The sequence below is a fragment of the Lagenorhynchus albirostris genome, chromosome 5, assembly GCF_949774975.1.
Source record: "Lagenorhynchus albirostris chromosome 5, mLagAlb1.1, whole genome shotgun sequence".
NCBI classification, from domain to species: Eukaryota; Metazoa; Chordata; class Mammalia; order Artiodactyla; family Delphinidae; genus Lagenorhynchus; species Lagenorhynchus albirostris.
The window spans coordinates 99,734,924-99,760,282 of NC_083099.1; the positions used below are offsets into that span (position 1 = coordinate 99,734,924).

A 25,359-nucleotide genomic window follows, 5' to 3' on the forward strand; every position below is an offset into this window, starting at 1 on the left:
ACATTCCCACCAACAGTGTATGAGGGTTCTCTTTTCTCCACATCCTTGCCAACATTTGTTGTATGTGTTCTTTTTGATGACAGCCATACTGGCAAGTATGAGGTGATATTTTATTGTGGTTTTGATTTGCACTTCTCTGATGATAAATGATGTTGAACATCTTTCCATGTGTCTGTTAGCCATCTGTATGTCTTCTTTGGAAAATTGTCTATTCAGGCTTTGGGCTCAGAGGGTCTTAAGGCAGTCTGTCTGCTAATGGGTGGGGCTGTGTCCCTGCCCTTTTAATTGCTTGGCCTGAGATGTCCCAGTACTAGTGCCTATGGACTGGTGGGCATGGGTGGGGCTGGGTCCTGAGGCTCATAAGCTAGAAGGAGGATTCCTAAATGGTGAATGCCAGCACCAGTGTCCACATGGTAGAACAAGCTCTCCAAAATGGCTTCTGCCAGTGTCTGTGTCCCCAAGGTGAGCTGAAGTTGCCTTCTGCCTCTCCAGGAGATTCTCCAGATCAGTAGGTGGGTCTGACCCAGACTCCTTTCAAATTACTGCTTCTGCCCTGGGTCCCAGTGCATGTGAGATTTTGTGGTGTCCTTTAAAAGTTGAGTCTCTATTTCCCACAGCCCTCTGGAACTCCTAAAATAAGCCCCACTGACCTTCAAAGCCAAACTTTCTGGGGTCTCACCTTTCTAGGATGAACCCCTGGTCTAGGGAGCCCGATGTAGGGCTCAGACCCCTTACTCCTTTGGGAGAACCTCTGCAATTGTAATTATTCTCCCATTTGTGGGTCCGAGGGTATGAGAATTGACTATATCATGACTCCTACCCATCTTGTTGTCATTCCTTCTTTATATCTTTAGCTGTAGAAGATCTTTCAGGTAGGTTCCAGTCTTTTTTGTTGATGGTTGTTCTGTAAATAGTTGTAAATTTGGTGGGCCTGTAAGAAGAGGTGAGCTCAGGGTCTTTCTACTTCATGATCTTGGCCCTTCCCTAATTCAATTATTTTAAATATTACACAGAATAGAGTTTATTTTGGTGAATGTTCAGTGCACACATAAAAAAATAATGTGTATTCTACTGTTGTTTGATATAGTATTCTATAACTATCAAGTTGGTTGATAATGTTCTTTAGGTCTTCTCTACTTTCATTGATTTTCTCTCTACTTGTTCTATCAATTATTGAAAGAGGAGTATTGAAGCCTTAATCTGCAATTGTCTCTTTCTTCTTTGTCTCTTTCTCCTTCCCATTCTATCAGTTTTTGCTTCAAGTATTTTAAAGCTCCATTGTTCAGTGCTTACAGACTTAGTATTATTTTGTCTTTTTGATAAATTGAATCCTTTATCATTTTGCAATGTCCCTCTTTATCTCTGGTAATATCCCTATTTTGTTTGCTAGCCACTCCAGCTTTCTTCTGATTAGTGTTGGCATAGTATGTCTGCTTTTCATACTTTTATTTCTAATTTATCTGTGTCTTTGTGTTTGATGTGTGTTTCTTCTCAACAGTATATAATTATAGTATGTGGTTAGATCTTGCTTTTGAATCTAATCTGACAATCTGTCTTTTATTTGGTATATTAGACCATTTATATTCAATGAATTATTGATGTGATTGGATTAAAATCTATCATTTTGCTGGATATTTTTCTATCCATTCCATTGTTCTTTGTTCTTTCCTCTTTTCCTGCCTGCTTTTGGAGTATAGAAACTTCTTTATGATTTCATTTTATATCTACATTTGGCTTATTATTTATATATTGTCTATCTTTTGGTGATTCTCTTAGGGTATGCAATATATTATTTTAATTAATTACATCTACCTTCAAATAATATCATACCACTACATTTATAGGGCAATAATCTAACAAATTGTAATTTCTGCCTCCAATCTTTTCTGCTATATTATCATATATTTTACTTTTATCTGTAAAGGTATGATATATTGCTACTCTTTTGGCATTCAATTACCTCTTAGATTAATTCATAAGAAGAAAGATCCTTTTTATATGAACCTTAATTTTTAACTATTTTCAGAGATGTTTATTTGTGTAGCACCAAGTTTCTCTTTGATATCATATTCCTTCTTCCTGAAGAACTTCCTTTCATAATTTTTTTTCCTCTAGAACTTTGGGTAATGATTTTTTATTTTGGTTCTTGTCTTAAAAGTTTTTATTTTACACTTTTTTTTCCCACTGTGTCCCAGGCTTCTTTATTTAAAAACAAAGTGATGACTGACATTGTGTTTAAAATCAAGAACATCAATGAATTTTACCTTCCTTCGGACTATTTCCCTCAAAACTCCCTGCCCCCGTTCTTCATATTCCCAATTAATTGAATGTTTCCTATTTATTGAATGAAAAACCCAACTCCAAAAGCCCTGGCACAAATCCCAGGGTCCTGTTTCCCCAGTTTCTCCTGCTTTCCTCATCCCCCACTCCTGCCCCCACCCCTCAGAGAAAAGCAGGCACCTCAGTCTGAATGCATGAGAAAACCCAGAGTGGTGAGCTGGACAAAAGGGGACACTTCACCCTCAAAGGTCAAAGGGACCAAGGAGTACAGAATAGTGAAGTGAGAGCCCCATAGTCTAGACTACTGAAATGGGCCCTGGTGCCAGAGAAAAGCACACTGGTGACCCCATGAAAGGAGACTCAGCAGCCTCAAAATACTCTCATTGGGAATAATTCCTGCTTGATTGACTGCCCTTCTGGTACCAGGTACAAAGCCACACTCAGACTATGTGCTTGTTGATGCCAAGCTACTTAGTTCTCAATGCTTATCTGCTCTCCCTTTTGAGCCTGCTGCAGGAGGGATTCCTCTTTGCCTTTCCCCTGAAGATTCTCCTTGTTGTCAGCTTCCTCCACCTATTTCTGCAGCTTACACACATTACTGACACTGAGCTGCAGAGTCTCAAAACAGCAGCTGCTCCTTTGGCTAAATACCTTCCCACAGGGTGATCCTCTTCTGCTTTGGAGCTCCTGTAAAGTTCTGATGTCCTGAGACCCTTCCAGGTTTTGCTGCAGCTTCACATTGTCCTGCTTCTTGCCACCAGGAAGACAGCACAAGGCTTGGGGGAGACCCCTTCAGAGTTGCTCTCAATCCTGGCCCCAGACTAGACTTCAGGCTGAGAAGTTTCCAGCAGCCTTGAGGATCCAGCCCCATTCCAACCTAAAGGACCCATTATGCCATCCCTCTGCAGAACTCACATAGCACTGAGTACCCCAAAAACTTCAGCTGCTCTCCAACCCCTGCCCAATTCCTGGACCATATTGGAGGAGGCACAGAAGCGGGGTGCTGGAAGCCCAGCCAGGTGAGGAGGTCAACCCAGCCCAGCTCCAACCCTCCTGACCCATCACCTACACCTACCCCTACATCTGTGGAAGTAAAAAGGCAAAATTCAAAAGCAAGTAGGTATCCTGCAGTGAGGAAGAAAGTCCCCCAAGCTGGGGACCTGGACCACATTAATTTTTGGAAGTTATTTTTTGTTAGGTAAAATTCTGAGTTGGCAGGTCTCTTTCCCCCACAGTTTGAAATATGTCACTCAGTTACTCAGTTATCTTCTGGCTGTGTACTTTTCCCTCCCCTCTCACTACCTTCAAACTTTTCTCTATCTTTGGTTTTTAGCCACTTCAATATAACGTGTCCAGGTGTTTTTGTGTTTTTATTTTCTTTTGATTTGGTTTCTGTTTGTTTTGTTTATTCTGCCTCAGGTTCTATGTTTCTTGATTCTTTCGTTTGATGACTTTCATTATCTTTGAAAAATTCTTGACCATTATGTTTTCCAAATATTCCTTCTGCCCAACTCTCATTCTTTTCCTCTAAGTTTCCAGTTACACATAAGTTAGATAACTTGATAGTCCTTCACAGTACTTGAATATTCTGGGTTTTTTTTTTTTACTCTTTTCTTTCTTTGTGTTTAATTTTGATATCTATTGACCTATATTCAACATCACTGTTGTTTCCTCTACTGTGTCTAATTTACTGATGAGCTCACCAAAGGCATCCTTTATGTTTGTTCTCATGTTTTTAAAAAATTATTTCTACCATTTTCACTTGACTTTTAAAAAACACTTTCTATCCGTCTAGCTCTAAATTCTCTCTAAATCTGATCATGCATGGAAACTTTAACATATTACTCATGATCATTTTAAATTTCCTGACTGATAATCCCAACCTCTGAGTCATATCTGACACTTGTTCTTTTGATTGTTTTGCCTTTTGACACTGGGTTGTCTCTTTCTTGTTTTTTTTTTTTTTTGTTGTTGTTGTTTGTTTGTCTCACAAGTTTTATCTGAAGTCTGGTCTTCATGTGTAGGTCAATAAAAATGGAAGTAAATCGTACTTAAAGGACAAATGAAATATCCGGAATTATAAAAACTTAAAATTCTTTTTATTAGCTGAAGTGTATATTTCAGATACCAAGTTAAAATGGACATTGACTATAAACTTTGGTAGAGTGTATTGTATATGTATGTGGTGGCGGTCAGACTCTTAAAGGTATGAGGTAAAAGGAAGAACCGCTTTAAGATTCTGCTTAGATCTGAATAACATCTGGATAGATGGGGCATATCCAAAGTAGTGAGAGGACCACCAACCACTGAGATTTCTGTAAAGTAATAATCGCTTCATACGAAATAGTATAGTACATGTATGCCTGGTTTCTATATAAAACATTAAATTCTACCTTAGGGGAAAAGGGGTAGGTATCTTAGTTTGTGTCCTGCCACAGACTGAGACATTGTTTGAGTGCAGTAATTTATTTGTGAATAGTTGATGAGTGAGAAAGTAATGAAGTGAGACAGGAAAGGGAATGCAGCCAATAAAGGGTAATTTACCAAACAAGTTACAACTATGGGCAATCAAGCTTAATCATTTTTGGAAACACCATGAGCCAGTATAGAGCATGAATGTCAAATTTATATCAGCCAAAGGGCGAAGGATCTGGGGTATTTATTCACCAACTCCTGCCAATCATTGGTTGATAAATGGTCTGGGGGAGAGTCTATGAACAGTAGTCATTTCCCAGTTCCTCCAATCTGCCTTAAATGCCTCTGGCCATCAGAGAAAGCCCTCAGATGAAGATGTATAGTTAGAAAAGACATGGGCAGGCACCAACAGTATCTGTAACAGGGAATATATCGGAATCAATGGACAGTGTGATCTGTGACTCACATTGAATGAGTCATTCAACACTAGCTATTATAGTGAGTCAGACTACCTCTCAAGCAACCCATTCTCAAAAACCTTAAATTTAGGTTTGTCCACATATAACAAAAGAAGCGATGAAAATTGCTCTTACGGTATTAGAAAAGTGGAAAACAGTGTTTCACAGTGAGTCATGGCATACAATTTATACTATGTAACACTTAACATTATGGCCTTTTAATTGGAATAAAGTTTCCTCTGATAGTTGCCAAAACTCCCCTAAAATAGTGATGGAATGTTATTTAATTTGTTTTGTAGTCTTTAAAAATCTAAGCAAATACTCTTCCCAGTCACATCATCATCATCCATTGGGTCATTGCTTATGGTGTCTAATACACAGGGCAGTCAGCAATACAATATTGTGTTGTGAATAGTGCCCCTGAGTTAAGCAGTGCACACAGTTTGCATGGCCATTCAAAATTCCTCTGCACACACTTTGTTATAACACTATTCATGGAACCCATTTTTCTCTCAGTAGTTTATAAATGTTGTTCCATTGTCTCTGTACTTTCAGTGCAACAAATGGGAAATCAAATATTACTGAACGTACCTTTACTTTGTTAGTAACCCAGTCTCTCTATCTAGAAGTTTAAAGATCCTCTCTTTACCCTGAAATCTGGGACTGTTTGCCAGGAGCATAGTTCTCTTGTGGTTGTTATAGTATCAGTGCTATCCATTGCAGATTATTTAGCTTAGGAATCCAAGATTTCCTTTGTTTCTAGGAAATGGCTTGATGAGCTATATTTTAGAATGAGTGAGCCTAACTTGCCAATTCTAGAATCACCAATTTAGAGGGTGTAAATACACAATAGACTCCCTCCAGTGGTCATTTCTTTCCAAAAATACTCTCAAAAAAGAAATTCTTCTATATATGAGATTTTTCTGATGAGTTTGAATATTATATGGCTTTACAGCACTTGTGCTTTGAAATAACAGTGTCCTTTTTCACAAATCTAAACCCTTTCTCCCTATCTGGTTGAAGAGAGGACAGGACACCTTGCAGAAGCATGGATGGATTAGATACTTTGATCTCTATCAGCACCAAAGATGCCCCTATTAAATTCTTCCACTTATACAACAAGGACAGTTTTCTCCCAGAACTAATTTGATTTGTAGAATTTTAAAATTCATTTGGCTTCAATGTGTTCATTCCTCTGGTTACTGCCTGTTTAGATGGCCGATTACATTTATATAATCATTTTAAGTTCACGTACTCTCTGTGCCCTGAAGATAGTCTAAGACAGGGCAGTGGATCTGCATTTCTGGCTTCAGTTCTCAGCCTTGCATCCTCCTACCTTGCATACCTGTTGTGTCTATACATCAGGTTTTCTGTATATGTAATTCTTCCTTTTAATTCTTCCTTACTGATCAGCAGTATCAGGTCGTCACCTAAGGATTTTGCAACAGCAATATGTAGCCAATGATGATATAAATTCAAACTAATTTTACATTTTCTACCTTAGAATTCCTTTAAATTTAGGAGATGGCCAACAGGGAAAGTCACTACACGTTCCGTATAGAGCAGTCAATGAAAGAACAATAAATATTACACTGTAAGTTTTTACAATCACTTCAGAAATGAGAACCATTCCATACTGGCACTTATCCGAATTAAGAAGTGTTGCATCATGTAATTGCAGAAATAAATTATTTTTACTTAAATAGTAAACATACAAGAGATTATAAGAAGTGTGAAAATTATGTAAATTTATGTTTCTGTCTTATTAAACATTGTAAAGACTAATAGAGTAGACTGCTAATATCTGAGGAAATATATTCTGAAATCTTTTAATATCTGCAAAGTCTTGAATACCACTATTACCTATAATTTTCCTGATAAAATGCACTATGTACTTGCATATATTTGAGCCATGTTCAGTAGTTCACTTTTTATTTTATTCCAGCTTCCATTATTCTCCAGTAAAATCCACCAGTCTCTTATATTCTGTGCTTTTTAAACATTTTCTTTATTACAAAGAAATTTTCCTCTTTACGGACAATCTCCTCCAAGAAGTCACTTCATCTGAGTCTCTGAACAGTTGAGAAGCAGCAAGAGTTTTGATATGCAAGCTGTAGACAATTATCTTCACTCAGTCACACCAAACTCAAACAAAGAAACATGCAAATGTCTGCCACAGCAAAGTTACAAACTACTGTATCAATTTAGAAGGAATTTACAGAGTCAAACATTGAAAATTCTAAATCCTTTGTTTTAAAAAGGCTGTTCTATTTTTCATTAAAAATTCAGTTTTCTGAATAAAATATCTAGGAATAAACCTACCTAAGGAGACAAAAGACCTGTATGCAGAAAATTATAAGACACTGATGAAAGAAATTAAAGATGATACAAATAGATGGAGAGATATACCATGTTCTTGGATTGGAAGAATCAACATTGTGAAAATGACTCTACTACCCAAAGCAATCTATAGATTCAATGCAATCCCTATCAAGCTACCACTGGCATTTTTCACAGAACTAGAACAAAAAATTTCACAATTTGTATGGAAAGACAAAAGACCCCGAATAGCCAAAGCAATCTTGAGAACGAAAAATGGACCTGGAGGAATCAGGTTCCCTGACTTCAGACTATACTACAAAGCTACAGTAATCAAGACAGTATGGTACTGGCACAAAAACAGAAAGATAGATCAATGGAACAGGAGAGAAAGCCCAGAGATAAACGCACGCACATATGGATACCTTATCTTTGATAAAGGTGGCAGGAATGTACAGTGGAGAAAGGACAGCCTCTTCAAAAAGTGGTGCTGGGAAAACTGGACAGGTACATGTAAAAGTATGAGATTAGATCACTCCCTAACACCATACACAAAAATAAGCTCAAAATGGATTAAAGACCTAAATGTAAGGCCAGAAACTATCAAACTCTTAGAGGAAAACACAGGCAGAACACTCTATGACAGAAATCACAGCAAGATTCTTTTTGACCCACCTCCTAGAGAAATGGAAATAAAAACAAAAATAAATGGGACCTAATGAAACTTCAAAGCTTTTGCATAGCAAGGGAAACCATAAACAAGACCAAAAGACAACGCTCAGAATGGGAGAAAATATTTGCAAATGAAGCAACTGACAAAGGATTAATCTACAAAATTTACAAGCAGCACATGCAGCTCAATAACAGAAAAACAAACAACCCAATCCAAAAATGGGCAGAAGACCTAAATAGACATTTCTCCAAAGAAGATATACAGACTGCCAACAAACACATGAAAGAATGCTCAACATCATTAATCATTAGAGAAATGCAAATCAAAACTACAATGAGATATCATCTCACACCAATCAGAATGACCATCATCAAAAAATCTAGAAACAATAAATGCTGGAGAGGGTGCGGAGAAAAGGGAACACTCTTGCACTGCTGGTGGGAATGTGAATTGGTTCAGCCGCTATGGAGAACAGTATGGAGGTTCCTTAAAAAACTATAAATAGAACTACCATATGACCCAGCAATCCCACTACTGGGCATATACCCCAAGAAAACCAAAATCCGAAAAGAGTCATGTACCAAAATGTTCATTGCAGTTCTATTTACCATAGACCGGAGATGGAAACAACCTAAGTGCCCATCATCGGATGAATGGATAAAGAAGATGTGGCACATATATACAATGGAATATTACTCAGCCATAAAAAGAAACAAAATTGAGCTATTTGTAATGAGGTGGATAGACCTAGGGGTAAGACAGGAATAAAGACACAGACCTACTGGAGAATGGACTTGAGGATATGGGAAGGGGGAAGGGTGAGCTGTGACAGGGCGAGAGAGAGGCATGGACATGTATACACTAACAAACGTAAGGTAAATAGCTAGTGGGAGGCAGCCGCATGGCACAGGGATATGGTTTCGTGCTTTGTGACCGCCTGGAGGGGTGGGATAGGGAGGGTGGGAGGGAGGGAGACGCAAGAGGGAAGAGATATGGGAACATATGTATATGTATAACTGATTCACTTTGCTATAAAGCAGAAACTAACATACCATTGTAAAGCAATTATACCCCAATAAAGATGTTAAAAAAAAACTCAGTTTTCTGTGGTATGAAGACCTCCTGCCACTGAAACAAATATCCATTGAAGTTGATTTTCATCAGGCAGCACTCAGAAACTACCCTAGGCACGCCTTCTCTTAAAATTATAAAGCCAAGGCTTATTTGCATAACTACAGACCCCTTGTATTTTACAAAGTTTGAGAAGAACAAATTTGAATTTTGCCTTAAGAACTGTTTATTCATTATTCTCCTCAAGGCACCTATAACCTGTTTGTTCCTCAGACTATAAATAAAAGGATTTAGCAGAGGAATTATGATTGTATAAAATAAAGAATATAGTTTACCCTGATTTTCAGCTGGTACAGACCCAGGATGCACATACATGAAGAAGAGAGTGACATAGAACAAGGAAACAGAGAGCAGGTGAGCACTGCACGTGTAGAAGGCTTTGCTCCTGCCCTTTTCAGACTTCATTTTCCGGATGGCAAAGAAGACATAGCAGTAAGAGATTATGATACTCATAAAAGTGAAAGACTGTATAAAAACTGAAAATGTAAACATCAGGGGCATATTAATTCTAGGATCACTACAGGAAATCTTAAATAATTGTAAAATTTCACAGTAGAAATAATGTATTACATTGGACTTGCAGAAAGTTAATCTAAATAACAAACCCACATGCATCAGGGGATGAAGAAACCCAATAATATAAGAGACACCTAATAATTGAGTGCAGAAGATATTGGACATCACCACTGGATAAAGCAAGAGGTTGCATATGGCCACATAGCGGTCATAGGCCATCACCACCAGGAGGAAACATTCTATGTTTGCACTGGAAGCAAAAATATAAAATTGGGAGATGCACTCAAACAGGGATATCATATGATTCATAGATAAGAAATTCATTAGCATTTTGGGAGTCACAGAGGATGAAGAACAAGCATCTGCAAAGGCTAAACTGCCCAGAAATAAGTACATGGGTGTGTGAAGATGCGTGTCCTTCCAGATGAGAAAAGTCAGTCCAAGGTTGCCCACCATCGTGGTGAGATAGATCACCAAGAACATCAGGAACAGGGGGACCTGCAGCCTTGGAAGATCTGTAAGTCCAGTGAGAACAAACTCAGTCACCAGTGTCTTGTCCATTATATTCACTCAGTCGTCTATCACTGCAGTAAAAGGGTAGGTGAAGAACACAGTAATGAAAGACAATGAAAATAATCACATATTATTTGAAAAAAATACATCTTCCTTGTTTATGTATCCCCTCTAATCAGGACATTTACCTTTTATCCTTGAGTAAATATTCTTTACAAACAATAAGTATTTGGGAAACTGGTCCCATAAACTAGGGGGAAAAATATACAAATATATATACATATAGTAATGATTTCATGACTTGTATAAAAGAAGTGAGCTTATTTTGTAATTTGGAAAGATTGATTGTAATTTAATAATCATCTTCTAATATAAAAATCTTTAAAAATAGGTATAGAATCTAGCTATTTAAATATGCTAAAGAATAGTCATCAAAACTAATAGCACACATTCTAAATAATACAGCATCTCCCTTCAAATTAAGAACAGATATAGAATATGATATGGCATGGAAGTAGGAAAGTATAATAGTAAAACAAAACAAAGACTCCAAAGCAGATTCAAGTATATATTGGAATTTAATATATTACATGGGTGATTTTTCAATTGAGAAAAATGATGATTTATTCAATAAATAGTATGACTATATTTGCCTATCTATCAGGAAAAAAGTAAGAATGACTCCCTTTCTTATGCCTGTTTTAAAGCTGCTGCCAGATAAAGGACTTAAAAGTTAAAAAAAATAACAAAACAAAAATAAACAATTAAACACTCTAAGAAAAGTCATAAAATAAATATAATTTAAATATATTACAAAATTTTTGACTAATGTAAGAAACCCATAAATTATAAAGAAATATATAGGTATATTTAATCTACTACTTCATGAAAATTGAGTACATATCAAATCTATAATAAGGTAGAAGATTAATAAAATTTTGGAAGAAATATGTATAATAAATTAAGATGAAATATCAGTACCTATCACATACAAAAAGTATTACAAATTGATAAGAAAAGTCAAATAATTCAATAGAAAAATGAAAATGGAATTGAATGGGTGAGTCACAGAAAAATATGTCAACATATATTCAAAAAATATAGGAAAAATTGCTCTCCTTCTTCAATACTCAAGATGTGCAAATAAAATAGCAGTAAGACATCACTTTTTGCTCCTCAGATTAGCAAAATTTATTGCTTAATGAAATTTGGACATGGCCACTCTCACATTTACTGGTGAGAATATAAATTAAGCTTTTTAAAAACAATTTGGCAGTCTCTTAAAAATAAAATACACATACTCTTCAACCCAGCAATCCATGTGTGCAACCCATTCTATAGCAATAGCATATCATTTCATAGGAAGAAAAGTCTACTGCAGCATTGTTCATGGTGGCAAAAGACTGGAAATAATATGAAAACCAATCAGGATGAAGCAATGGTTGAACAAATCCTGGTGTAATTATATTAATCAATATTATGTCAGTCATTTCAAAATGAGTTATTGACCCACCAGTTGACTGAAGGAAAACTTCACAATTAATAAGGAAATGAGAATAGTAAGATATAGAGAACTATATATGAGATGATCACATTAAACAGACAAAATCTTAAAATTCTCACTGTCTTCGAACACATGCACACATATATATTAGTATATAACCATCTGAACATAAAGACTGTGTGGGGGCTTCCCTGGTGGCGCAGTGGTTGAGAGTCCGCCTGCCGATGCAGGGGACACGGGTTCGTGCCCCGGTCAAGGCCGCTGAGCCTGCGCGTCCGGAGTCTGTGCTCCGCAACGGGAGAGGCCACAACAGTGAGAGGCCCGCGTACCGCAAAAAAAAAAAAAAAAAAAAAAAGGGCAGAAAATATGAACAGACATGTTTATAGAAGAGCAAGTCAATGTGACCAATAAATATATTAAACAATATTCATCCTCCTTAATAATTAGGAACATTTTTAAAATTGATGCATATTTTCACTTTTCAGATAAGCAAAACAGCAAAATGAGAAATAATATCTGTTGATGACAGGAAAGTGAAAAAGAAAGCACTTTCTAATGTAACTGGTGAAAATATAAATTGTAACAGCCTTTTGAATCTGACATTACCTGTCAAATTAGAAATGTATATAAACTTTGATCAACCAGGCTTACTACTGGATATATATTCTATAAATAATATCACTCATATACGAGAATAAAGTCCAAGGATATTTAATAAGGCATTATTCATGAGGGAAAAGCCTGGAAACAGAAAGAACACTCACAACTGTAGAATGGTTGAATAAATTGTGGTACAGTCTTACTGTGGATTATTATTCAGACATAAAAGAAATGTATTTGAATTGTATCAGTTAACTGTGGGAGAATTTTCTCAATGTATGATTGAGGGAATCAAAATATAAAGAAGTTTAAATTTTATGGTCCCATCTTTATAATTTTCAAAGTTTTTTGTTTATAAATATAAATAAATATGATGATATGCATGTGGATAAATGTGGAATAATATACCAAGTTGCTAACACTGGTTTTCTGATGCAGAAGTAGATGTAGTGGCAGGAATAGTGAAAGCAGAGAAGAGATATTTTGGTCCTACACACACACAAAAATTATGCTAAAAACATATCATACACCCTTTAGTATATAATTTTGTTATATATATATGCGTGTATGTCTGTGTTTATGCCTGTGTGTCTGTCTGTATGCATATGTATGCCTGGAAAGATATATAAAAGGTTGGTCACTAGTATATTAATAGAAACAGAAAAAATAAAATGTTATTGTTACTTTAAACAAGAAGTATTTGACACTGGAAACTCTAATTAAAAATAGGAACAAAAATCTGTAAATTTTTCTATGAAAATATCTATTAACAGTCTTTAATTCTTAATGATATTTTCCATTTAAATATTCAGTAATAGACTACTGAGAGCAGGCATTATTCTTTGAAATAGTCAAAAGGCATTTGGAAATTGTTTAAGGTGGTATCCAAGTATAGTAGGCATTTTTATAGTTTCTTCATATAGTTTCAATACTTTTCTTATTTATTCCTAAGGGGTTTTTAGGTTTTACTGGTATTATGACTATAATGTCAGATATTTTTATGAAGTAATAAGGTTGATTTTCTTTTATTACTTATAAAGTATATCTGAATGAAAATCCAGAATAGAATTTCCCAAATATTTTGCAGTGAAAATGTAACTTCCTATGCTCTTTGAAAGGGAAACAAAAATACATTTACTATAATAATAACAGTTAAAATAAAAGTAACATTTAAAAAATAAATTTCATAATTTTATAGCCATACCCCTTGACACACAGTACATAGAGACATTGAATGAAAATGCATTAAAAGAACTAGATTTGTTTAACCAGTGGCAAGAACAATGAGTTGTTATTCTCCCTCTTCATTAAGCTAAAAAAAAACCCAAACATTTAATACATTTAAATTACTAAACACATACCCACAGGGATCCCTATAATAATATATACACCTAAAAAGATTCACTGGAGTATATTTACTGAAAATGGACTACATGAATGTTAACGAAATGTCATTTTCTTTCCAAAGTGGAGATTTGGGCCTAAATAAAGTGACCTTGCTTTCTTTGCAACCCAAATTACCAAGTAATAGACATTTTTAATTTCGCTTCATTAATTCAGCATAATTAAGCCAAGAAGTAGCAAGATTTGGGAATTGTTTTTGTAATATGAAAGAAATATCTGCAGATGAGAGTAAAGCAGACAGTGCTAGCTATATATTATATATTTATTATATATTTTATATTATATATTATAAGGGCTATATTACTTACTGCAGCCCTTGTCCTCATGATTCCATGAAGTTTTAAAAGCTGTGTGTTATAGACAGCCACCAAATTTAAAGTCCAGGATTATCTTCATTATGCAAAATTACAAATAAAGTATATACAACCCTCATGGCTGTGTCTCAATTCTAAACTCTCTGTATTATAAAATAAAACTTAAAGCTATTGAATCATTTTTATTGTGGTTACTTTAAGTTTTTCCATTTACTGCATTCTTCTATTAAGGTTTATTATTTACAAAATTTTGTGGTAATTATGTCTCCTTTTACAGTAAGCCGTCCTCTCCCATCTGTCCAGATTTTGATGACTGTTGAAAAAAATCTCAGTGCCTTTCTGGAATTTTAACTTCCTACATAAATATCTTGCATAGATATTTTGGTATCTAAAGACAAATTGCAAAACGCTAAGTAATGGAAAATGTAGAAATCACTGAACTCTCACCCAATTCCTGCAAAACATAGGGAAATTGGAAAGTGATAGTTTTCCTGAAGTAAGGTAGAATAGACAGAAATGAGGCAGTGATTACTGGCACACTGATTTTCATCAGTAACTCAAAAATGAATGGTGATAATATTTATTACTTCTATTTCCAAACTTGTTCTTTAAAAAACAAAGGAAAGACAAATATTCCCTCAACACTTCCAAAGGATTCCCTGTAGGATGAAATTAAATTCATTCTGCTGGGCATTGTGAGTTAATCATCAGTTCACCACCACAACTAGTTGTCACAATTAACAACTGTATTTATAATCCACAGGGATTACTGTGGAAGATCTATACAGAACATCAATGAACAGCCTTTAGGAAATATTTGTTTTCCTTTCTCTTTTTTCTTTTAATGAATAGTATCACCCAAAACCCTACTTTACATGTTTCTTTGAAACTCTCAAAGTTACCTAAAAGTCACCATGTCCAAATTTGAAATTAGAATCTTCTTTAATCCCACCCCAGGTATATTTACCCTCCAGTGTTCTCTATCTTGAGAAGTAACACCACTAAACCGTCAGTTATGCAAACCATATAACAGAAGAATCCTTGACACTGAACTCCCCCTCTGATTCCATGCATCAGCCATTGTCAAGTTGTAAATTTCATCTCCTAGCGTCTCTCATATTCATCCACTTCTCACATTCTCTATAGGTACAACCAAGTTTTGCATGGATTATTAAAAAACCTCCTAAGTAATCCATCTGTATCCACTAATACACTCATCCAATTCATTCTCTACATTGCCCCAAGACCAATCTGATAAAATGTAGAGTTTGTTATGTCACTACCCACATTCATTCCTACCACTGTCCTGGCCTGTCCAAAAAAATCATAAATAGAAGTCCTTGCCTCCAGTACCTCAGAATATGACTCCATTTAGAGACAGGGCTTGTCAAGAAGTGATTAAGTTAAAATAAGGCCATTAGGGTGAGTCCTAGTCCAATCAGACCAGTGTCTTTATAAGAAGGGAAAATTTGAAGACACAAAGAAACATCAGCTATGCCTGTACACAGGGGAAAGACCATGTGAAGACAATGAGATGGCAGCCATTGGCAAGCCAAGGAGAGAGGCCTCAGCAGAAACCAATCTCTGTTGACACTTTGATCTTGGACTTCCAGCCTCTGAACTGTGAAAGATAAATTTCTGTTGCTTAAGCCATCTAGTCTGTGGTGTTAGTTATAGCAGCCATAGTAAACTAATACATCCATCCATTCCCGTCTCCACTTAAAACTTGTAAATTTTTTTCTACTGCACTTAGGCCAAAGACCAAAAATTTTAAGCCTAGTTATCTTTTAGGCCATATCATAAAACAGACCCAATATTTAACTACATACACTGTTTTTTAAATTTCATTTGCATTGAATTGAGTAGATATATTTGTTGTAGCAATCCTTGCTGCTTTAAGAAATGGACCTCAATATCTTAGTGAGTTAATGTAATACTTTAATTTATCCCTCAAATAAAAATTAAACAAGTTTCTTGGTTGGTTCTGTTCTAATCAGATCCTCCCATTTTGTTTCTCCACCACTTCAACACATGACTTCTATGTTTGCTATGCTCGTCTGGAACAATGATATTTAAAATATTGACTTGCTGAAGAAAATAGGCTAGAATGTCCCACAGTCTAGATTTGTCTTGTTTTTCTTTATACTGGGTAAACTGAATTTGTATACTGAGTTATACTTAACAATGTACCTCCAAATATTCAGTATCAAATAATAATCCAAAGAATGAGATAGATGTGATTTCTTACGTGTACAATTCAACAGTGTTAGTATTTTTATAGAGTTGTGCAACCATCAACACAATCTAATTTTAGGACATTTCTATCATCCCAAAAGATGCCTATTAACAGTCAAGCCCCTTTTTTCCCTCCTCAATCATGGGGCACTACTAATCTACCTTCTGTCTCTATAGATTTGCCTATTCTGGAAGTTTCATACAAATGGTATCATATAATATGTGGTTTTAATGACTTCTTTCACTAGCATAATGTTTTTTTTTATAAATTTATTCATTTATTTATTTTTGGCTGTGTTGGGTCTTCGTTTCTGTGCGAGGGCTTTCTCTAGTTGTGGCAAGCGGGGGCTACTCTTCATCGTGGTGTGCGGACCTCTCACTGTCGCGGCCTCTCTTGTTGCGGAGCACAGGCTCCAGACGCACAGAGCTCAGTATTTGTGGCTCACGGGCCCAGTTGCTCCGTGGCACGTGGGATCTTCCCAGACCAGGGCTCGAACCCGTGTCCCCTGCATTGGCAGACAGACTCTCAACCACTGTGCCACCAGGGAAGCCCTAGCATAATGTTTTTAAGCTTCATTTACATTGTAGCATGAAACAACTCTTCATCCCTTTATATTGCTGAGTAATATTCCATTGTATGGCTATACCACATTTGTTTACCCATTCATCAGTTGATGGACGTGGGTTGTTTCCACTTTTTGACTCTTACAAATAATGCTACTATAAACATTCATGTATAAGATTTTTTTGTTTGAACATATATTTTAATTTCTTTTGATGCTATTGTAAATAGAGTTTTATTAATATCATTTTTTTTGCTAATTGCTAGTGCATAGAAATACAATTGATATGAGTATTGATCTTTTATCCTGCAACAGTGCTGAATTTATTTATAGGTTTTATTTGTTCTTTAGTAGATTCCTTATGATTTTCTATATAAAAGATCATATCATCTGCAAATATAGTTTTACTTCATTCTTTCCAGTCTGGATGGCCTTTATTTCCTTGACTTGCCTACTTTAAAAATCATAAGGTATATTTTTTAGTTTTCTTTTCATGTGATGTCGTTGTATTTGTTATCAGAATAATACTGGTTGTCACAGTCAGTTTGGACTGCCATACAGAATACCAAACTGGGTGGATTACAAACAACAGAAATTTATTTCTCACATTTCTGAGAAGTCCAATGTGCCAGCATGATTGAGTTCTGGTGAGAGTCCTCTTTTGGGTTACTGAATGTCAATTTCTAGTTGTATTCTCACATGGTAGAGAGCAGAGAGAGAAAACAAGCTGTTTTTACTTTTAGGAGGGTACTAATCCCATTCATGAAGATTCCACCCTCATCACCTCCCAAAGGCTCCACCTCTAAATACCATCACCTTGGAGATTAGATTTTGACATATGAATATTGGGAGATGTGAACATTCAGTCTATAGCACTGGCCCTATAGAATGAGTTAGTTGGGAAATGTTCCCTCCTCTTCTATTTTTGGAACAGTTTGTGAAAATTTAGTATTAATTTTTCTTTAATTGTATGATAGGATCCACAAATGAAGCTGTCTGAGGTAGGGCTTTTCTTTGTGGAAAGTCTTATAGTTACTGATTTATTATTCTCTTGTTATAGGTTTATCCAGATTTCCTATTTTTTCTGGAGTTAGTTTGGTAGTTTGTTGCTTCCTAGAAATTTATCCATTTCCTCGATCTAATTTATCGGTATAGGGTTGTTCATAATATTCCCCTATAATTCTTTTTATTTCTGTATGGTCAAGTAGTAATTTCCCCTCCTCAATTCCTGATTTTAGCTACTGAAGTCTTTTCTCTTTTATTCCTGATGAGTCTAGCTAAGGAATGTCAATTTTTTTTCAAAGAGCCAACTTTTGGTTTTGCTGATCTTCTCTATTGCTTTTCTAGTCTCTGTTTCTTTAATGATCTTATCTCTATTATTTATCTCCTTATGCTTGCTTTGGATTTAGCTTGTTATTCTTTTCTCTGATTTTTTTCCTTCTGCCCATTTTAATTAATTAATTAATTTTTTAAAACATCTTTATTGGAGTATAATTGCTTTAGAATTTCTTATTCTTCTGATTTCTTAAGGTGGAAGTTTAGGCTGTTTATTTCAGATCTTTTTTCCTCTTTTACAGCTATAAATTTCCTTTCAAGTACAGCTCTAGCTACATTTCATAATTTTGATGTGTTTTGTTTTTGTTTCCATTCATCTAAAATATTTTCTAATTTACCTTTTGTCTTGAAGTCTATTTTGTCTGATATTAGTATAGCCACTACAGTTTTCTTATTGTTGCTCTTTCTGTGGTATAATATTTTCCATTTAGAAGAGTGAAAGCCAGTTGCATCTTTGAACCTAGTGTATCTTCTATAGACAGCATGTGGTTGTATCTTACATTTATTGTGTCTGACAATTTTTGCCTTTTTATTGTATTGTTTAATCCATTCACATTTAGTGTTATTACTGATATGGTTGGATTTACTTCTGCCATTTGATTTTTGTTTCCTGTATGTCTTGTGTCATGTTTTCTCTCTATTCCTCCTTTGTTATATTTTTGGTATTTAGTAAACTTTTTTTTTTTTTTTTTTTTGCGGTACACGGGCCTCTCACTGTTGTGGCCTCTCCCGCTGCGGAGCACAGGCTCCAGACGCGCAGGCTCAGCGGCCATGGCTCACGGGCCCAGCTGCTCCGTGGCATGTGGGATCCTCCCAGACCGGGGCACGAACTCTCAACCACTGCGCCAACAGGGAAGCCCTTTAGTAAACATTTTAAAGTCTGTTATTTTAATACCTTTAATGGTTTTAAAATATACCTTGAGTTTTTTTCTTAGTGATTGTTCTAGGGTTTATAATATGCATCTTCTCTCATCACAATCTACTTCAGACATATACTAACTTAACACTAGTAAAATAAGTAAGACTTGTATTGTTACATCTATATACCTTACAGAACCATTGTTACAACGATTGCTTAATATAATCTTATGGCTCTTAAATTAGCTTAGAGATAAAAAAGAAGAAAATATACACATTTATAGAATTTGTTACATTAACCTTCTTAATTACCATTTCTGGTTATATTCAGTTACCATATGGTGTAATTTTCTTTTTATTAATTGAAATATAGTTGATTTACAATATTATATGAGTTTAAGGTGTACAACATAGTGGTTCAAAATTTTTATAGATTATACTCCATTTAAAGTTATTATAACTCACAGACTTCGAAAACAAACTTATGGTTACCAAAAGGGGAAACGTGGCAGGGAGGGATAAATTAGCAGTTTTGGATTAATATGTACACACTACTGTATATAAAATAGGTAATCAACAAGGACCTACTGTATAGCACCGGTACTCTACTCAAATATTCTCTAATAACCTGTGTAGGAAAAGAATCTGAAAAAGAATGGATATATGTATATGTATAACTGACTCACTTAGCTGTACAACTGAAACAAACATGACATTGTAAATCAACTATACTCCAATAAAAATTAAATTAAAAAATAGTTATTATAAAATATTGGTTATATTCCCTGTGTTGTACAATATATCCTTATAGTTTATTTATGTTATATATAATAGTTTGTACCTCTTAATCCCCTATCCCTATCTTGCCCCTCCCCTGTTCCCTCTCCCCACTGGTAACCACTAATTTGTTCTCTGAATCTATGAGTCTGTTTCTGTTTTGCTATATTCATTCATTCATTCCTTTCATTTTTAAGATTCCCCATATAAGTGATAACATACAGTATTTGTCTTTGTCTGTCTGACTTATTTCACTAAACATATACCCTCTAGGTCCATCCATGTTGTGGCAAATGGCAAAATTTTATTCTTTTTTATGGCTGAGTAGTATTCCATTTTATATATGTACACACATATATACATATCACCTCTTCTTTATCCATTCATCTGTTGGTGGACACTTAGGTTGCTTCCATGTCTTGGCTATTGTAAATAGTGCCACTATGAACATTGGGTTGCATTTATCTTTTTGAATTAGCATTTTAATTTCTTCACCTATATACTCAGGAGTGGAATTGCTGTATCATATGTTAGTTCCATTTTCAGTTTTTGAGGAACCCCCATAATGTTTTCCATAGTGACAGCACCAATTTACATTTCCACCAACAGTGTACTAGGGTTCTCTTTCTCCACATCCTCTCCAACATTTGTTATTTGTAAAATTTGGTGATAGCCATTCTGACAGTTGTGAAGTGACCGTGCTTTTGATTTGCATTTCTCTGATGATTAGCGATGTTGAGCATCTTTTCATGTGCTTGATGGCCATCTGTGTACCTTCTTTGGAAAAATGTTTATTCAGGTCCTCTGCCTATTTTTCATTGCATTTTTTAAAAATTGAGATGTATGAGCTGTTTATATATTTTGGATGTTAACCCCTTACCAGTTATATAATTTGTAAATATTTTTCCCATTCAGTAGGTTGTCTTTTCATTTTGTCAATGGTTTCCTTTGCTGTGCAAAAGCTTTTAAGTTTAATTAGGTTTTTTATTTTTGGTTTTGTTTCCTTTGCATTAAGAGACAGATCAAAAACATACTGCTACAATTTATGTCAAAGAATGTTCTGCCTGTGTGTTCTTCTAGAAGTTTTATGGTTTCTGGTCTTACATTTAGGCCTTTAATTAATTTTGAGAAAATGTTCTAATTTCATTCTTTTATATGTAGCTGTCCAGTTTTCCCAGCACCATTTAATGAAGAGACTTTCTTTTCTCTATTGCATCTTCTTGCCTTCTTTGTCATAGATTAGTTGATCATAAGTGCGTGGGTTTATTTATGGGCTCTCTATTCTTTTTTTTTTTTGTGGTACGCGGGCCTCTCACTGTTGTGGCCTCTCCCATTGTGGAGCATAGGCTCTGGACGTGCAGGCTCAGCAGCCATGGCTCACGGGCCCACCCACTCCACAGCATGTGGGATCTTCCCAGACCGGGGCACGAACCCGTGTCCCTTGCATCGGCAGGCAGACTCTCAACCACTGTGCCACCAGGGAAGCCCTGAGCTCTCTATTCTTTTCCATTGATCTATGTGTCTGTTTTTGTGCTAGTACCATGCTGTTTTGTTTATTGTAGCTTTGAAGTATAGTCTGCTGTCATGGCACGTTACTCTTGCTTTGTTCTTTTTTCTCAAGATTCCTTTGATTATACGGAGTCTTTTGTGGCTCTGTGAAGAGGTTCATTTTTGAAACTTTAGGGGAAGTAACACTGGTGATTCAAAGGACAGAGAAAGTTTCTGAAGTAAATAATAAGAGTTCAACAGTATGTACATATTGCAAATTGAGAACTGGTTTCCAAATATATTTTGGGAATCAGTCAAGTATTGCCACCAATTCATATTATAATTGAATTGTAAAGAGCCAGGGATCCTGGCATTGATGGAGCTTGGAAAGAAAGGAACAAATGAGAATCCCCAGCTGACAAAGTCCTGATTTGAATCAGATTTAATAAGGGTTGAATTAATACCCTATGTAATTTGAATCTTGACTTAAAGTCTCTCATTATCAACCCAGCACTCATTTAGAGGAGATCTTTCAGAGACTGATGGAAATGTCTACTAGTAATGCCCATTGCTCCTCATATGAGAATTGAAAAGTTACTTAATGAAACTGTTACCTATTTCCTGTCAGCAAACCAAACTTTTGCTAATTTCCCTTGGGCAGTTTCTCATTATCTCAAATAATTACCATTCTCATGACACCTTGTTAAGTTGTTTTTTTATGTTTTTCCATAGGAGCAAAGATGATCCCTCTCAGGTCTGGTGTAACACAGGGCTTGATACAGGGTGTATTTCAGTCATCATAGTTGGCTTCATCCTTGCTTTCTAAAAGTCCTAAATGAGTTTACATTGAAAGAAGAGCTGCCTTGTGCCAGCATATCTTCAGTCAGGTGCCAAGAGAATTTTCTCTGGGCCAGTCTTTTCTTAATTACCCACCTTAGATATTGATCTAAAACTGCCCCTTAAGAGAAGAGCTAACTATCCCAGAAGACTTGCTCCAGTATTCTCTGAGCCATTTAAAAACAGGCTTAAAACTCCACCTTTGTAGCCCACTAGATTAAGAGACAGAAAGTTTTTATTTTCTTTATCCCCAGTTTATTTTGATTCCCCTTATTGGGAACATGCTAATTTATAGTCTTCAATATTTCAAGAATTCGTTAACAAAAATAAGACTACATACAGTATTGACAACTAGACAGGTAACTCTGAAATTTTGTAGTAGTTAATTTGTCTTAAAGAAGTATTTACATTTGCAAATTTTCAAATGTTCCATCTGTCCTTCCTGCCTTTGTTTAACACCCTCTTTAAACAATACAATGTGGCAAAAGTAATGCTATGCCAGTTCAGGCTTAAGAATTTGCTTCCACTTTTGGATCCAAAGAGATCACAAAAGGACCTGAAACCATACAGAGAAGAAGAGGAATCCAAAGACTCAGGTGAGCCCAGTGTTTCAGTCATCTTCACAAATGGACCAGATTTGTCAATGAGTCATATTGGAAAATCCAGACCAATTTTGTCTACAGATGCCTGCAGACCAGCTGACATTACATGGAGAAAACAGTTGCCCATTTGAGCCTGGCCAAACCACAGAACTGTGAGAGATAATAATTAGATTATTGTCTCTAGGTAGGTCACTAAATTTTGGTCACTTTTTATGCATAAATTAAAAAAGAAACATTAAGAAAAGTCATGAAAACAGCCAAGTAAGAAAACAAAAGAGATTTGAAAATGATCAGAGAAAAAAATTATTGATATAGCTGATATGAAAATAAAATCCAATATATATATAATAAATCCCTGAAGAAGAAAAATAAATCAATTAATAGAATTATGGAAATTACAACTTGAGAAATCTATCCAGAAATAAAAATATATTAATCCATATATTAATAAGTCCATTGGAAAATTAAGGGAAATAATCAACTTCAGACTTATTATATTAAAACTATTAAAATTTAAAATAAAGAAAATCCTCTCTGGCCATCCAGACAAAGGGAAGAAAAACAGGTTGGCATCAGAATTGTTTCAATGACAATATATGTCCAGACATATTCAGTGGGGTAATATTTCTAGAAACTCAGAAAAAGGAATTTTCAATGGTTTGTAATTATAACATTATTTGTCTCTCTGTCTCTAATCGTTCTCTGTTTTCAATCTATTTTTCATGCTCTCACCAGAACTGAACCTTCAAAAATATTTTTTATCTTGCTCATAATCTTTCATTGTTACCCATTTATCTATAATAAAGTTCAACCCATCAGCATAACATAAATTGTTTTCCATTGTCTAATCCCTGCTAACATCTTCAGTCTTATCTATAATACCCTATCTCCTTATCACCTAATAACTTAGAGAATTATTTTTATGTATTATGCTACCTTATTTTAGAATGAGTGCCTTGTGACTCCTGCTAACTCTTTTATGCATTTAATCTTGCATCAGTGCCATCTCTTCTAGAAAGTTATCTTTGATTCTCCACCATTATTACTATGTAGTTGACCAATATTTCCTAGCCACCAGCTGTATACCTTGTACCTACTTCTTTTTTTCTTTTTCTTATTGTAGTATAGTTGATTTACAAGATTGTGTTAGTTTCATGTGTACTTCAAAGTGATTCAGTGATATATAGTCTTTTTTATTCTTTTCCATTATACTTTAATACAAAATATTGAATATAGTTCCCTATATTATACACCAAATCCTTGTTGGCTATTTATTTAATTTTTTTTATTTTATTAAAGTACAGTTGATTTACAATGTTGTGTTAATTTCTGCTGTACAGAAAAATGATTCAATTATACACATATATATCTTTTTCATATTCTTTTCCATTATGGTTTATTACAGGATATTGAATGTAGTTCTCTGTGCTATACAGTAGGACCTTGTTGTTTAGCCATCCTATATATACTAGTTTGCATCTGCTAATATCAAACTCCCAGTCCTTCCCTAGCACAACCCTCCCCACTTTGGCAACCACAAATCTGTTCTCTAGGTCTGTGAGTCTGTTTCTGTTTCATAGATATGTTCATTTGTGTTGTATTTTAGATTTCACGTGTAAGTGATATATATGCTATTTGTTTTTCTTTTTCTGACTTACTTTTCTTAGTATAATAATCTCTAAGTCCATCCATGTTGCTGCAAATAGAATTACATTATTCTTTTTTAATGGCTGAGTAATATTCCATTATATATATACCACATCTTCTTTATCCATTCACCTGTCGATGGATGTTTAGGTTGTTTCCATGTCTTGGCTATTATAAATAGTGCTGCTATGAACATAGGGGTACACGTATCTTTTCAAGTTATATCTTTGTCTGGTTATATGCTGATGAGTGGGATTGATGGATCATATGGTAACTCTATTTTTAGTTTTATGAGGAACCTCCACACTGTTTTCCATAGTGCCTGCACAATTTAGATCCCTACCAACAATGTAAGAGGGTTCCCTTTTCTCCATACCCTCTCCAACATTTATTATTTGTAGACCTTTTAATGGGAGCCATTCTGACTGGTTGTAGGTGATACCTCACTGTACTTTTTTTTTTTTTTTTTTTTTTTTGTGGTACACGGGCCTCTCACTGTTGTGGCCTCTCCCGTTGCAGAGCACAGGCTCCGGACGTGCAGGCTCAGCGGTCATGGCTCACGGGCCCAGCCGCTCCATGGCATGTGGGATCTTCCCGGACCAGAGCATGAACCCGTGTCCCCTGCATCGGCAGGCGGACTCTCAACCGCTGCGCCACCAGGGAAGCCCCCTCACTGTACTTTTGATTTGCATTTCTTTAATAATTAGCAATGATGAGCATCTTTTCATGTGCCCATTGGCCATCTGTATGTCTTCCTTGGACAAATGTCTATTAAGGTCTTCTGCCCATTTTACAATTGGGTTGTTTGGTTGTTTTGTTACTGAGTTATATGACCTGTCTGTAGACTTTGGAAAGTAAGCCCTTTTTGGTCGCATTATTTGCAAATATTT

At 35.4% G+C, this 25,359-nt stretch overlaps 2 protein-coding genes across 2 annotated transcripts in view; one reads left to right on the forward strand and one right to left on the reverse strand.

The window, feature by feature from the left end:
* Positions 1-2,461: 2,461 nt before the first annotated feature.
* Positions 2,462-10,356, reverse strand: LOC132520280 (olfactory receptor 5AC1). Its single transcript, XM_060149057.1, is given in 6 exon segments — positions 2,462-2,591; positions 2,593-2,748; positions 2,750-3,044; positions 3,047-3,130; positions 3,133-3,157; positions 9,400-10,356. Coding segments are annotated over 6 exon segments (1,644 nt in total). The 5' UTR covers positions 10,354-10,356.
* Positions 10,357-22,710: 12,354 nt separating this feature from the next.
* GABRR3 (gamma-aminobutyric acid type A receptor subunit rho3) overlaps positions 22,711-25,359 on the forward strand; it is an 80,646-nt gene continuing 77,997 nt past the window's right edge. Inside the window, 1 exon segment of the mRNA XM_060149058.1 lies at positions 22,711-22,816. Within this exon segment, the coding sequence (XP_060005041.1) occupies positions 22,711-22,816 (106 nt within the window).